Source organism: Urtica dioica, chromosome 2 (assembly GCF_054948205.1).
Source record: "Urtica dioica subsp. dioica isolate 48M chromosome 2, U.dioica_male_clone48M_v1_H2, whole genome shotgun sequence".
In the NCBI taxonomy this organism is placed as follows: domain Eukaryota; kingdom Viridiplantae; phylum Streptophyta; class Magnoliopsida; order Rosales; family Urticaceae; genus Urtica; species Urtica dioica.
Window position 1 is genome coordinate 52512321 of NC_142757.1, and position 15383 is coordinate 52527703.

Sequence of the window (15383 nt, forward strand, 5' to 3'; positions counted from 1 at the left end):
ACTCCTTTTTATACTCATGATTATGAATAATATTTTAATCAAATATTAAAGAGATTTGTAACTAATTAGGTCATTTTAAACATGTGATTTTGGATCTAGTCTATGTTTGACAATTTTTAGGGATATAACCAAATGACTTATGTGGCAATAATTAAGGTCTTATTTTTATTAATCTTTTCATTTGTTTGAATTTTTATTTTTATTTTATTCAGTTAATTTTTTATAATATAAAAAATGTTCCATTTATTTTCTAATAGTAAGACCGGATATCAATAGACAATGCGTGATATTTCAGATATTATTATAGCCAACATTTTTGTTATTTCAAGTATTATTTCTCGTATCAATAGACAATGCGTGATATTGAACAATTTTTATGTATCCTCAAATGTTTAGTTTTGATGGTATGTGAAGAGATCTCTGTGAGAAGACAAAAACTCAATCCCTAAGAAACGTAATATTGACGTTTGAAGATTATATCGTGTGCTTAAATGTTTAATTTAATTGATGATATGATATATAATGTAAGATTAAATTAATAAAAAAAATTATTTCTCTATATTATAAACTCATTTCACTATTTAGTTTACAGCACCCGTTATTTAAATTTTAAACAAGGGGCGGAGTTCGAATTTCTTAGTACTTTCTCATTAGGGGTATACTCGTCCTTTACACAGACAAGGACTGGGAACAAAAACGTAATTTGAGCTCTCCTTTATCACTCACATTGTGAAAGCTTATTACCCAACAAATATATTATTATTATATTCTGAAAAGCTATTCCCCAACAAACATGAATAAATACACTGACCTCCAAGTTTCTTCTTCAACAGAAATCCAGAGAAAAAACATCAATTAAAATAAAATAAACAGTCACAAAGACTTTCATTTCTTCTTCTTGAAACAAACGCACCTCGAATTCCAGCCATGGACAAGAAGAAGCAGAAGAGCGAAGAAGAAGAGACGACGAAGTCTTCATCGGCAAACTTCTTCGACCTTCTCTCTGAAGAGCTCGTCTTCACGATCCTCGACTTCCTCGACCAGAGCTCACTCGACCGAAAATCCTTCTCTCAAGTCTCCAGAAACTTCTACTCAGTCGAAGCGAAGCACCGGAGGTGCCTGAGGCCTCTCCGGACCAAGAACCTCGCCGGAACCCTATCGAGGTTCCCGGCGCTCGCGCGCGTGGACCTCACGCTCTGCCCGAGGGTCTCCGACTGTTGCCTGGCACAGATCGCGGCCTCGTGCGCGTCGGAACTACGCTCCGTCGACCTCTCGCGGTCGCGGTTCTTCTCCGGCGCCGGGATTCGGGCAGTAACCGTCGGATGCGCGAATCTGGTGGAGATCAACCTGTCGAACGCGACGGAGCTCAGGGACTCGGCGATGGCGGCGATCGCGGAGGCGAGGAATCTGGAGAGGCTGTGGCTTGCGAGGTGTAAAATGATCACCGATCTCGGAGTCGGTTGCGTCGCCGTTGGGTGCCCGAAGCTGAGGCTGATTTGCCTGAGATGGTGTTTGGGTGTTGGCGATTTCGGAGTAGGTTTGGTTGCCGTGAAATGCAAGGAGATTCGAAGTTTAGATCTTTCGTTTTTGCCGGTATAAAGAACTCTTTGCTTTTTTTTTTTTTTTTTTTTTTTTTTTGTTCGCTCTTTTTATTTTATTTTAACATTTCTATTCGTTTTTTGAGCTTAATAATGGTTGCTTAGCTTTTGGGGATGTCAAATGGTTTTTTGTTTTTTTTCTTCTTTATATCTATGTGGTCCTGCTAATTTAGCCAATTTTATTTTATTTGGTGCTCTTCTCTGTACCTAAAACTTATACTATGCTCTTTTAATTGGTGTATGCTCTTTGGTCGTTTGTTTATGCGTTTATTTAAAAGGTGTATGAATGCGTTTTCTTAATTGTTTTTAAATTGTTCAATTAAGGTTTCCATTTTGGTCATTTTTTAATCGAGATCAAATGAAACTAGGGATTAGAGAATCATCTCTGTTTTTTTATTTATTCATTTTTGTTTGGTTATTTATTTTATTTCTGTTTGTCTCACTGGTTTTTAACCTTTACGATGGTTTTTCAGATCACAGATGAATGTTTGACATCCATATTAGAATTGCAAAACCTCGAAGATTTGGTACTCGAAGGGTGTTTCGGAATGGATGACAAAAGCCTCGAGGTTCTCAAAAGTGGCTGCAAATCATTAAAGGTATGTCTTTTGCTCTAAATATTAGGCTTCTGAATTTCACTTCTATTTGCTCTACTTTCCCATGTGTATGTTCATCAGTAAAACATGGAATGTCTTGTGAAATTTAACAACTTGCTAACCTTTTACTTACCTTATGACAGAGACTAAATATGTCGAGTTGCCAGAACATAAGTCATGTCGGGTTATCGTCCCTTACAAGTGGCGCCAGTGAAAATCTACAGGAACTCGCTTTATCATACGTTTCGCCCGTGAGTCCTTTCATCGCTTTCCTTTTCCATATTTGCACCCAAAATAACGGTGATATTGCTAGCTAGTGAACGTTCAAGATTTTAAACACAATAGCCAATTTTGACGCTGTTGGCAATTAATTCGAAATTTGCATTTTGATTTTATGCTCGACAAACGACAATATTAACCAACTTATACCTATTATAAACTGTTATTAACAATGTTAACATTCGAAATTGGGGGGTTTGAAGTTTTGAATGTGTGAATTTTTTCCCCCCTCTTAGTTAATTTGATTTGTTTCCATTAATTCTTATTTTTGGATTTTCAAAATTTTAGAAGTCAAATAGGTGGTTTGTCTTACTTAGTTATTTATTTTTCTTTTTTAATTTTAATTGCTAGTTAATAAGGGTAATTATCTCGTATCTATCTCGTTTATTTAGTTAATTGCTATGTTGCAATACATACCAAATGTTGGCTACTTTGCAAAACTCTGTTAACAATAATTTTTCAATCCGGTTACGTGTCGGGTTTTAGGTAACTCTGGATCTCGCCGATAGCTTGGGAAAGCTCAGCACGTTGCAATCGATCAAGTTAGACGGGTGTCCCGTGACTTGCGCGGGGCTAAAAGCCATCGGGAATTGGTGCAACCCTCTGAGGGAGCTGAGCTTGAGAAAATGCTCGGGTGTCACCGACGACGGACTCTCGTCTCTCGTCTCCAAGCACAGAGAGCTTAGGAGGCTCGACATCACGTGCTGCCACAGAATCACTTGCGTCTCCGTCGCCCACATAACCAACTCTTGCTCAAACCTAGTCTCTCTCAGAATGGAATCCTGTACCCTCGTTCCCAGGGAAGCGTTCGTCCTGATTGGTCAGCGCTGCCGTTCCCTCGAGGAGCTTGATCTCACAGACAATGAGATCGACGACGAAGGTAATGTCTTATATTTTAAGTTTTAAGAAAGAAGAAAGCCATCCTGATGTATACTCGCACTTTGCAGGCTTAAGTTTCATAGCTAGATTATCCAAACTGACGAGCTTGAAGCTTGCACTTTGTCTGAACATAACCGATAAGGGAATTTCGCATGTCGGTTTTGGTTGTTCGAAACTTAACGAGCTCGATCTATACAGGTTTTTTCTTTACCATTTTTCTCTCATCGAGTTCTTTAATTTAACGCAAAAGACCAAAAACAATGATAATTTACGTTGTGTAGGTGCACAAACATCACGGATTCGGGAATTTCGGCGATCGCCCAAGGCTGTCCCGATCTTGAGATGATCAACATAGCTTACTGTAAAGATATCACTGATGCTTCGCTGATATCGTTATCGGTTTGCACGAGATTAAACACGTTTGAAAGCCGAGGGTGTCCACTAATCACGTCCGTGGGTTTAGCTGCCATAGCTGTGCGGTGCCAGCAACTCGCCAAGCTCGACATAAAGAAGTGTTCGAGAGTCGACGACGCCGGAATGATTCCACTCGCTTGCTTCTCTCAGAACCTCAGACAAGTAACGTTCCTCACTCATTTTTTTTCCCCTGTTTATAACCTGGAAAATTCAATGGAGTAATAAATATAAATCCCAAAAATACGATGGAGTTTTAATTTTAAGGGAGTTCACATGTTTGCGATATATCATCTCCCCTATTTCGGATACTCGCTTTCTTTCTCATCTATAATTATCATTTTTGTAATGGATTTTTTTCTACAAATTTTCTTAGCACACCCAAACCAAACAAGAATGAAGAAATAATAGATAGTCTCATCTCGGTTATCATCACGTGCATCCCACAAATTACATTTCCTTTCGCAAAATTCAGGTTTCAAACCAATGCTTTCTGTGAATTCGGCTGTTGAATTCGCTGCAGTCGTAATTTTATTGTTGAATATTTGTTTTGCAGATAAACTTGTCGTACAGCGCAGTGACGGACGTGGGACTATCGACTCTTTCAAGAATCAGCAGCTTACAGAGCTTGACGATATTGCATCTTGACGGGTTGACTCCGTTCGGCCTCGCCAACGCCTTGCTGGCGTGCGAGGAACTAACAAAGGTTAAGCTCCAGGAATCGTTCAAGTCATCGCTGCCGATAACTCTGCTCAAACACTTGGAAGCTCGCGGCTGTGTATTTCAATGGAGGGATAAAGTTTTGCAGGTAAAGATCGCCTAGAAAATAATACTAACTTGTTCGTACGTAACATTTTACGAGTTCGTCGAGTGATCATGGTTTTTTTTTTTTTTGGTTTTGTGTTCCATTATTGGCAGGCTGAATTAGACCCGTCGTGTTGGAAACTCAAGTTAGAAGACATAGTGTGAATAGAGCTTTCGACTGAGTTAAAAGTGTTTTTAAGGCGTTGTTGAATTATCTTTGGCGTTGATAGAGAACTCGGTTTTTGTGAATTGGGTTTCTTTCGTTTTATCCGATTCATTCGGCTGATTGATGGTAGTAGATATCTGTTTATCGTCTTCTCTTTTTTGTTTTAATTTTTTTTGGCATAATAGATCCATGGAATAACTTCATGTATGTTTATAAACTAACTTCATACGGCAGTGTGGTGGTTGATTTACCAGAGAATATAAGAAAATATTTCATGTTGAAGTTTGAAGATTTTTCCTTGTAATTGATGATTTCATGTCTAAATATTGAAAATCTTTAAAAAGTTGAACAGTGACTTTTTTATTTTATTTTAATAAAACAAAGAATTGACCGCACAAGTATTACTCATTTGTATCTATTTATTTTTTTTAATCAGAAAGATAAAAATGTCTTCAAAAAATTTTTAATTCATTTTTTTCAAATTTAAATATTTTTGGACATATTTTCATAATTTCTTCTCCTATGGACTAAAACTAAAATATTTATTATTTCACTTCAACGTACGAGACATATTATATATATATATATAAATATATATATATATATATATATATATATATATATATATATATATATATATAAAATGTCTTGTTTTACTTCTTATATCTTGTTGTAGACTCTCTCATAACCATAAGTCAAAAAATCACATCAAAAAATTATTAGATTTGGACCTAATATGTACAATTTATTCAGGGTCAAATATCTTATTTTGCGACATTAAATGAAGTGCTCTTGTCCTTGAAGGTCACAATCGCTGGTTACGTTTATTTTGTATAAATCTAGTCATGGAAGTTCTAACCAATTACAATAACAATTAATTGACTTTTTTAACAATTTATTTATATCTTTGAAATTTGATGATTATTTACAATTATTAACGAATATTTACAATTATAAATGCCTTTTTAGCGTTGTTAATAAAATCTCGTGGAAATTTACTAAAAATTTATTAAAAGTTAGCTATACGACAAAACTTGAGTTTACATATGGCTATATATCTAGAGAGCTTTTATTATAAAGAAAAACATGATTAATATTCTTTGTGCGTTAGTGAAATGGTATTTTCGTACCATGTTTCAAGTCTATCACAATAATAAAGTTATCTATTTATTGTCAAGAGCGAAGACATCTGGCTAGGGTAGACCAAGGTTTAAAATGTCGATACCGATATCCATACCGAGGTTCTGATTTTACGGATATATCGAGTATCGACGGATATTCTATAACAATTTTAATACCGAATACCGATTATATCGGTGATATATCGATGGTATATCGATTATCAACGGATATATCGACAAAAATGTTATAACAGAATATAATAAAATATGTACCACTATTTATATTTTACAATATACCTATAACTTTTTTCTTATAGATATACATTATTAATATTTACATTACTTTCTCAATATTAAAAAATGTAATAAAATAATTTTTTTCAAAGAAATTGTTATATTTTTCTACTACATTACAAATATTCTTTAAAATGATAAAAGGAATAGTATTATATATTTAATTGTTTAATCTATTAGCATATATATATATATATATATATATATATATATATATATATATATATAATACGTTATGTCATACATATATTTATATGTATTATAAAATATAAATAAAGAAATATTGATAATATCATTATACTAAGTAAAATTAATAAGTAAAAGATATAAATAATAAGAAATAAAAAATAAAAAATAAAGAAAATATAAAATAAAATAAAAAACAAATAAAACGATATTTTCAAATTTGGACGATATTTTGTCGATTTTTTAACTACTAAAAAATATCGGTATTTTATCGATACATCATCGATATTTTAGCGCTATTTATAAAACGATAACGATTACAACGGATATTTTACCGAGACTCTTCAAAAAACGATATATCGGCGATATATCCCGATATTTTGAACATTGGGGTAGACAATTATCCTCTTGAATTTTTAAAAATTAAATTTTATTTTTAAATTTAAAAAAATAAAATTTTTAACACTAATATTTTATATATTTAGCCCAAAATTATATAAATGTTTCATATTTTCCCCTCCTTAATATTTTTTTTCTTCCACGTCCTTTGTAAACTTACAACTTTTACCCCAAAATTTTATATTTTTAGCCTAAAATTGTATAATTTTTTCATATTTACCCCTCTTGAATATTTTTTTCTTACATGCCCCCGAGAGAATTTAGAAAAAAAAATTAATCAAATTTGTCCACTGGCTACAAATTCTAGCTCCGCCACTGTTTATTGTCAAATCATGCCTTATTTATTATAACAGTTAAGAATATATTCCTTAATCAATAGTTTTTTAGGGAACCCAAATAAATATTTTGATTTTTTTTTAAATTGGACGAAATTGACATAATTAAAGTAAATTAAAGGACTTATTAAAAAAAATTACGCATTCATAAACATTTCCATTGATTTCGCTTCTTAATGTTCCGAAATGAGCCTAATAAAATAGATATTTTCTTAATAATTTAGAATTAGATTCTTCTTAATCAATTTAAATCTCAATTCTTTGCATATATCATTACATTATATTATCTACATTTATCATGCCTTTTTTTTTTGTAAATTAACTTGCAAAAAATCAGCCAAAACGAACATTCTTCGGCCGGCGTTGCGTTCAGCATCATGTCTGCCTCCTTGTTCGATTATTTGGGTATCTGCTCCAACTTGAAATTTTCAAAATTTTCCATCAATTTGACCGAACTAGTATGGTTTTTGACAACTATGCATTTTAAACCTCATAGACTCATTTTGTCTTGTGCACCACTAAGACAAATGGGGCATTTTGATGTAACTTTTGTCGCATTGAAAGGTCAATATGTCGCATCCAAAAGTCATTTGGATGCGACATTAGATGCGTCAAAAGTCACATCTAATACTACACATCTAAAGTACTGGATGGGAAAAATCGCATCCAAATCAATTCTGTCAAATCCCATATGGCTGGAAGTGTTTGATTTGGATTCGATATGGTTGCATCTAAATCCATTCCCGCCAAAATCCGGGAGACTTTTGGATGCGACTCGTCGCATCTAAAACTGATTTCCCGTGTTTTGACGAGTTACTTTTGGATGCGATAATGTCGCATCTATTTGTGCTTTTTATTTCATAAATTGAATCATATGAATTGAATTATTTATAAAATGCATTCGAAAACATTATAAAACAATATAAATAATTTTTTGTACAAAATCGTTCTGATAAAAAGTCTGAAACTTTTGCTATGTCATTAAATGGATGAAATAAAAAGGGGAATTCAATCCCGCTCTTTTTGTTTAACTTTTGTATACGAAATCGCCACATCCAAAACCCAGGTGGACTTTTGGATGATTTTTTTTTATCTCGCAAGGTGTTGCCTTTGGATGCGACATGTTGCATCCAATGACATATCGCATCCAAAAGCTGTTCGACCCCATCCAAAGGTTCTTTTTATGCTAGTGTTACCACGTGCGAATCCCTCCTAACATTTAAGTTCTTAACATTAAGCTTAAGGGATGTCTTCATTCTAATGATCAGTGCATCATACTCAAGTATGTTGTTCGTTGTCTTCATTTTTGAAGTAGTTCGATGAATGCCATAATCTATTTTTCAATCTTTCCAGCCACATCAGGGTTTTCTATCACTTTTGACAAAAGGCCAGTTCATAATAACGATGCCGAAGAACTTCAAAATAATGACGCAATTTTTCAATCATGAAACACAAGCTTTACATCATATCCTCCAACTATAAATACCTCTGCCCCATCTGTTATTACTCTACTCAAGTACTATATTAGCTTCTACCTTTTTTCTCCCTCCTTGAAAACTACTCCGATGATGGTTTCCTGTAGAATTGGTAAACAAATAGTGTTTCTCCCTCTTACGATGATGATAGTAGTTGATTAGGGCATCCTTATTTTTATTCACTCTAAAGCCTTATGTTTCTTGGGCCCCTTTTTATGTCTTTGTAACGCTTCATCAATTTGAATAAAGTATAACTTTACGTGTCATCTGAGAGATAAATATAATATATCATAGAGTTGATCTTTACTATTAGAAATTGCACGTCCCACGTAGTCTTAGGGATTTAATACTCCTCTAAACATTTAACCTGGTTGGGATGATGATCTATGCCCTCAATGCTTACTATATTTCACAAGAAGTTTTCAGATGGCACTCCAAAAGCACACTTCTTCGGGTCCAAGTTCATCTAAAACTTCTGAAATATCTCAAATACTTTATCAATATATTTGAGGTGTTCTTTTGTCGATTTGCTCTTCACATAAGAATAATATATAGAGACCTTCATATTATTCCCCACAATTTGTTTTAAGTGTTAGATAAAATATTGCGTACATGAATGTTATTGTAATTTTGTTGGTATTGTAGGCCAGTTTGTTCACATTGACAAACTTTCAAATGCAACATTCCAACCGCATAAACTTATACCTCAACCGACCCTAAATAAAACTTCTTCAATTTGTCATATTTGTTAAACGGTATTCCATGCTTAACCCACCAATTTTTTTTAGTATTCATCCTTATCCCGAGTCCAAGAAATTAATGTGTGCGCTATCAATAAAGGATCATCACGAAGTGTCCAGATTCGCGAAATGTCTTGGCTAAAAACTCGATCTCCTCAGTCTCACTACCTTCTAAGCCAACTGAATCTCTGAGCTTGGTCTCATGAACAAAGACGTTTGCACTACCCCACCGTCGCACCTGCTTGTGAGATTCGCTCGCTCTTTCAACTTTCTTGTTTACTTTTTTCTTGAGGATGTACCACGATATTTTATAATCATTTTCAGAGAGAAATATTTATTTGCTGAATATGAAGTTCCCTCTCTTAAAAATGCAAACTCAACTTATAGTTATACATTTAAAAGTATGTTGGCCTATAGCTGAACCATAGTTTAGCCGCATGGCTAATCAGTACAGCCCAATACAAACCATAACTTAATACGGGCACTAGATTTTTGCAAAAATCCCTAACCAGATAGACCAAATTAACTAGATTTTTGCATGTCATTATTGAAGAAGTTAAATACATAATAGTTCCAATAAGACATCAATTTTATTACCACGGAAAGGTTGTACTCACAAGTCCACCTTCTATTTACTTCATAATGTACAATTCATGTAATAAGCACGACTTAGTTTTGATGGCCAAGGCATAATGACTCTGTCCAACTTGTTTAGTTAAGTGAGAGTAACTATGCGCGTCAATTGTGACCTCAGTATTAGCTCATACCTAATTGTTTAGACGAGAAGTAATCAAATTATAAACGAACAATTATATGAAAAACTTGGTATATCTTACATTTATTTTATCAAATTTCTGTAAAGTTATCGCTTTACTGACGATAACATTCACAATTTTAACATTTTCCTATAACAACTCATATTTTTCCTTTTAAAAAAAAACTTATTAATTCGTTTTTTATATTTCATCATTCGTAATTAAATTACAATAAAAAAATGGTTTCAGTATAGACTTAACTCAACATAACATGTCATAGTAATAATCTCCAAAACGATAGTGTCGTGTTCTCGGTTTAATAATCCCAAATACGTGTTTAAAAAATAAACAAATATTAAACCAAAACATGTTATGCCTTGAATGGACAACCGTTGGATCATCCCAAAAACTGGGGTCCACTTAATCTAGTGGCTGTTTATCACCTAGTCATGAGCCGCCACTTGCTGTGTGTTTGTGAGAGAGAGAGAGAGAGAGAGCGAGAGGACAAAGGCCAGTCAAGTCAAACCCACAACGTTTGACCAAATCCTTTTCAACGGTCAAACAAAACCCTTATAGGCTTTCTGAGAAGAAGCTTCAAAGTCCTCTCTCTCGCTCTACACAACTACGAACACTTCTTCCCCTATATATTCACGACCACTTCAAAAGTACATCTCTCAAAATAACCACCACCCCAACTCCCAAAAAAAAAAAAAAAACAAAATAGCTTCTTTTGATCTTCTTCTTCTTCTTTCATCCTTTTTTTTTTCGTCTCATGACTTTTTCATTTACTGACCTTATTCTCTCAAACACAACCACAAACAGCATGGACAGTAATGGCCAAACAAGTTGGGGAATTTCAGACCAAAATGGAAGCGATAAGAATTTGAACCAATCTCTCTCCATAACCCCTCTCAGCCCTTTATCTTCATTCTTTGCAAACATCAACAACAACAATAACAACTCTTCTTCTTCTGCTTTTAGCCCAACTGATTTCTTGAGCTCCCCAATGTTCCTCTCTTCTTCTAATGTAAATAGCCTCTTTAACCATTTCCTTCTTTAATTACTTTTTTTTTTAATTAATTAACTGATCAATCTTTCTTATTTGTTAATGATTAATCAGGCTCTTCCATCTCCGACCACCGGAGCTTTTTCCGGTCAAACCTTCGGCGACAACAACAAACAGAAGCAAATTGAAGAGGAAGACAAGTTCTTCTCCGACTTCTCATTCCAACCCCAAACAACGCCAGAACCTCCTCCCGCCACGTCATCGCTCCTTCTCCAGACGGTAAATTACCGAAATACCACGACCTGTTTGTTTGTTTGTTTTTCGGTTCCTTTTTAAAATTTGGGGAAATCGTTTCACAGGAACAGAAGAAGCAACAAGAATGGGATTTCAACAGCAAACAGAGCAAGAACAGCCACGTAGTGAAATTGGAGTACAACAGCCATGAATTCTCTCATCAGCCTCAGCCGAGCTATCAGTACGTGAGAGAGCAGAAATCGGAGGACGGTTACAATTGGAGAAAGTACGGACAGAAGCAAGTGAAAGGGAGCGAAAACCCTAGGAGCTACTACAAGTGTACGGCTCCGAATTGTCCGATGAAGAAGAAGGTCGAGAGATCCGAGATGGACGGTCAGATCACGGAGATCGTCTACAAAGGAAGCCATAACCACCCCAAGCCTCAGTCCACGAAGAGATCGTCTTCTTCTTCCCAAGCTGTTGCTTCGTACGCGAGCTCCGGCGGATTTTCCGACCACTCGCTCTCCAACGCCGTGCCGGAGGACTCGTCGGACTCCATCGGTGGTGGAGACGGGTTTGACCGAGGTTCTCCGACGTTGACTTCCGGTGACGGCAACGATGATAACGAGCCTGATGCCAAACGATGGTATATATAATTCTTTTTTTTTTTATTACACTTCAATTTTTTTATTTGACTTTTATTTATTTATTAGGATGATAGGTTTACTTATGGCACGTCTTATTTTTCGATATTTAAATTTAATTTCTATTTTAGATTGACTTTAGATTAGTTTTATATTATTTATTATTGCTTTTGCAGTATTAAGGACTTAATTTTTCTCAACTCTGTACTCTTTTTATGTGACTAAATGATAGGAAAAACAAATGTAACGAATAGAGTTAACAGTAATTTAGATACGGAATTCACAAAATTGTCTTGATTTCAGATATCCACGTTTGACCCATTTTAAAAGTGTGTTAATAATGGTTGAAAGGGAATACATATGGGTCAAAATCGACATCTCATTAATTGTTTAATCATGTGCGGATTGTGAAGAATGAAAAGTGGGTCTAATTTTGGAATTTCTTTTTTTTGTGTGGTCTTTTCACAGGAAAGGGGATAATAGCGAGAACGAGGTTTATTCCACATCTGGAAATAGGACAGTGAAAGAGCCAAGAGTTGTGGTTCAAACCACGAGTGAGATTGATATTCTAGATGATGGGTATAGATGGAGAAAATACGGACAGAAAGTTGTTAAGGGAAATCCAAACCCAAGGTAAAATAATTTTATGACCTGGTCAAACAAATATATAAACAATAAATGTCGTCATTTGTTTGTTGATTAAGTAACTTTAAAATATAACATGTAATACTCAAGATACCCTGTCAATGGAATTAATTATGTTTATTTACATTGCAGACCGAAAAGTACACTTGGAAATGCCAACACTGAACTTATAATAGTTTGGTCACAAAAAAGTATTTACTTATTTATTAAACATAAAACTCATTGAAAAACTAGTTTATTATTTGTCTAATAAGTTTCCTATACAACAATTAATTAATTAATTTTTTCTTATATTATACAACAACTAATTATAAGTGATGTATTTTACAATCCTTGTCATGTGACTCATGTCACAAAATCAATGTTATAAATATTGAAACTAATCTCAATTTTTTTATTTATTTTTTTTTATTTATTTTTTTTATTTTTCAGGAGTTATTATAAATGTACTTCCCTGGGGTGTCCGGTGAGGAAGCACGTGGAGCGAGCCTCGCAGGACATGAGAGCCGTGATCACGACTTACGAGGGAAAGCACAATCACGACGTCCCCGCGGCCCGAGGGAGCAGCGGGTACGCGGTAAGCAGGCCCGCGCCGAATCAAAACCCGTCCAATGCCAACGCGATGATGCCACTTAGGCCGTTGCCCAATAATCTGGCGAGCCAATCGACTTTTTCGACCACAGTTATCGACGCGAGGCTTCCCTATAACAATAACTCCTCCGCGGCTCCTCCGCAGCAACAACCGTACACTCTTCAAATGATGCAACGCCAAGGGAACCTCGGTTTTCCCGGGTACGCCCCGAGGCTGGAGAACGAGGCCAAAGGGCAAAAGAATGAGTCATTCTTTGATTCATTTCTAGCTTAAGAACAAAAAAAAAAAAAAAAAAAAAAAAAATTAGTGCTAACTTGTTTGGACTTTGGACCAAGACCAACCACTTGTAATAGGTTAGATATAGTTTGGAGTATTTATACATGTTGAAATGTATAGTTAGATAGATATAGGAAGTGGTGTTGATTTTTACATTTTTTATTCGTTACTAGAAAGGGGAAAAAAATTGTGAAGAGGAATAATGTTTGATGTAGGCATTTATTTAGTTGCTTGTGAAGCAAGGTAGAGTGCAAGGAAGCTCCAACATAATGCCTATTGCTTATAGCAATTTTTACATGTTATTAGTTTTTTAACACTAAATAAAGTTGATTTTTGTTTTGTTTTATTTTACAAGTAAGAGGCTAAGCCTAGAAAACGTCAAAATCACAATTTAATTTAGTCATTGATTGATCACACCAATTAACTTTAATTACATTACTTAATAAGCGCTGACAAATGAATGGAATTCATGCATTCTCGTCATGAACTTCTACAGCTGATCATACAAAGATACTTACCAGGAAATTTAAGAAGAAGAAAAAAAAAATCAAGAGTTTAAAATTCAACTTTTAAACTCTATTACACAATAAGAAAATATACTTTCAGTGCGTAAGAAAATACAATTCAAATGTGACAGTTAAATGAATGATATATTTTACAAAAAGAATTATTCGATAACTGCTTGTATCCCAAAATGAATAAATATTGTTGAAGTTTAGAGAGAGAAGATAAAGAAAGAGAGAATCGGAGAAGAGAGAGAGTGTTCCGAGACTTTGAATATTTCTTGTATTTAATATTAATTTGTATCACCTATTTATACATGAGGTGGGTACAAGAGAGAGTGTAATAAATACATGTGTAAAAACTACTTCTAGGAAAAAGAGAATAATAAATATACACAGAGAGCAAGACATCGGAAATAACATGAGAAATAAATGCGACGATTTCCCATGAGGAATGAGTTCCAAGGAGAGGACTTCCGAGGCAAGCTCGACGCGGAAGGGCGAGCTGACGAGCTCGATTTCAACACTCCCCCTCAAGCTTGACTGTATATGTTGAGGAGGTCAAGCTTGCTACATAGCTCGGAAAAGGTTGCTCGCGGAAGGGCTTTGGTGAGAATGTCGGCGAGTTGATGACCTGACGGAATGTATTCCATATCGATTATTTTTTCTTCAATCTTTTCACTGATGAAGTATCGGTCGATCTCGATATGTTTTGTTCTGTCATGATGGACTGAATTTTTGGCTATGCTGAGAGCAGCTTGATTATTGCAAAAGAGCTTGATTGGACCTTCGGTGATGATCTTGAGGTCGTCGAGAACTCTCTTCAGCCAGATGCCTTCACATACTCCACTTGCTAAGGACCTGAGCTCGGCTTCAGCACTACTTCTTGAGACAACAGACTGCTTCTTGCTTCTGCAGGTAACAAGATTTCCCCAGACGTAAGTGCACATGCCTGATGTTGATCGTCTGTCTGGAACATATCCGACCCAGTCTGCATCTGTGAATACTTCGACACCTCGACTTCGTCTTTTCTTGAAGGAGAGACCAGTACCTGGGGCAGATTTGAGGTATTGGAGAATCCTCATGACTGCGTCCATGTGAGTTTCTGAGGGATTACTCATGAATCGACTTACCATACTCACTGCGAATCCAATATCTAGTCTCGTGTGAGTTAGGTAGATGAGTTTTCCTACGAGCTGCTGAAATCTTTCTTTGTCGGTGGCGGCCTCATTGGTGCGAGCTAGAAGTTTCACATTGGCATCCATCGGAGTGTCAACTGGTTTGCAGCCAAGCATGCCAGTTTCTTTGAGGAGATCCAACGTGTACTTGCGCTGGGAAACAGAGATGCCCTTTTCTGATCGAGCTACCTCCATGCCAAGGAAGTATCGTAGGCTGCCGAGGTCCTTGACTTCGAACTCAGATGACAAAGTTTGCTTCAGCCTCCT

The 15383-nt window shown here is 35.4% G+C and overlaps 2 protein-coding genes across 3 annotated transcripts; both read left to right on the top strand.

Moving 5' to 3' along the window:
• The first annotated feature begins 743 nt into the window (after positions 1-743).
• On the top strand, positions 744-5015 carry LOC149405556 (RNI-like superfamily protein). 2 transcript variants are annotated; one of them, XR_016295533.1, is made up of 8 exons: positions 744-1593; positions 2072-2197; positions 2338-2445; positions 2960-3353; positions 3421-3550; positions 3634-3928; positions 4140-4238; positions 4320-4430. XR_016295533.1 is itself a non-coding variant. In XM_089607292.1 (8 exons), the coding sequence occupies exons 1-8, from the start codon at positions 928-930 to the stop codon at positions 4730-4732; spliced, it is 2022 nt and encodes a 673-aa protein (XP_089463418.1). In that variant the 5' UTR covers positions 746-927; the 3' UTR covers positions 4733-5015. The 2 variants fall into 2 exon arrangements, 1 of the variants encoding a protein (XP_089463418.1); XM_089607292.1 differs by lacking the exon at positions 4140-4238 and adding an exon at positions 4682-5015 and having other exon boundaries at positions 746-1593; positions 4320-4571.
• A 5746-nt stretch (positions 5016-10761) lies between these two features.
• Positions 10762-13781, top strand: LOC149405557 (putative WRKY transcription factor 26). The gene is made up of 5 exons (XM_089607293.1): positions 10762-11065; positions 11159-11323; positions 11404-11924; positions 12391-12555; positions 13000-13781. Exons 1-5 carry the CDS (start codon positions 10811-10813, stop codon positions 13430-13432), a joined length of 1539 nt encoding a protein of 512 aa, XP_089463419.1. The 5' UTR covers positions 10762-10810; the 3' UTR covers positions 13433-13781.
• Positions 13782-15383: the final 1602 nt, after the last annotated feature.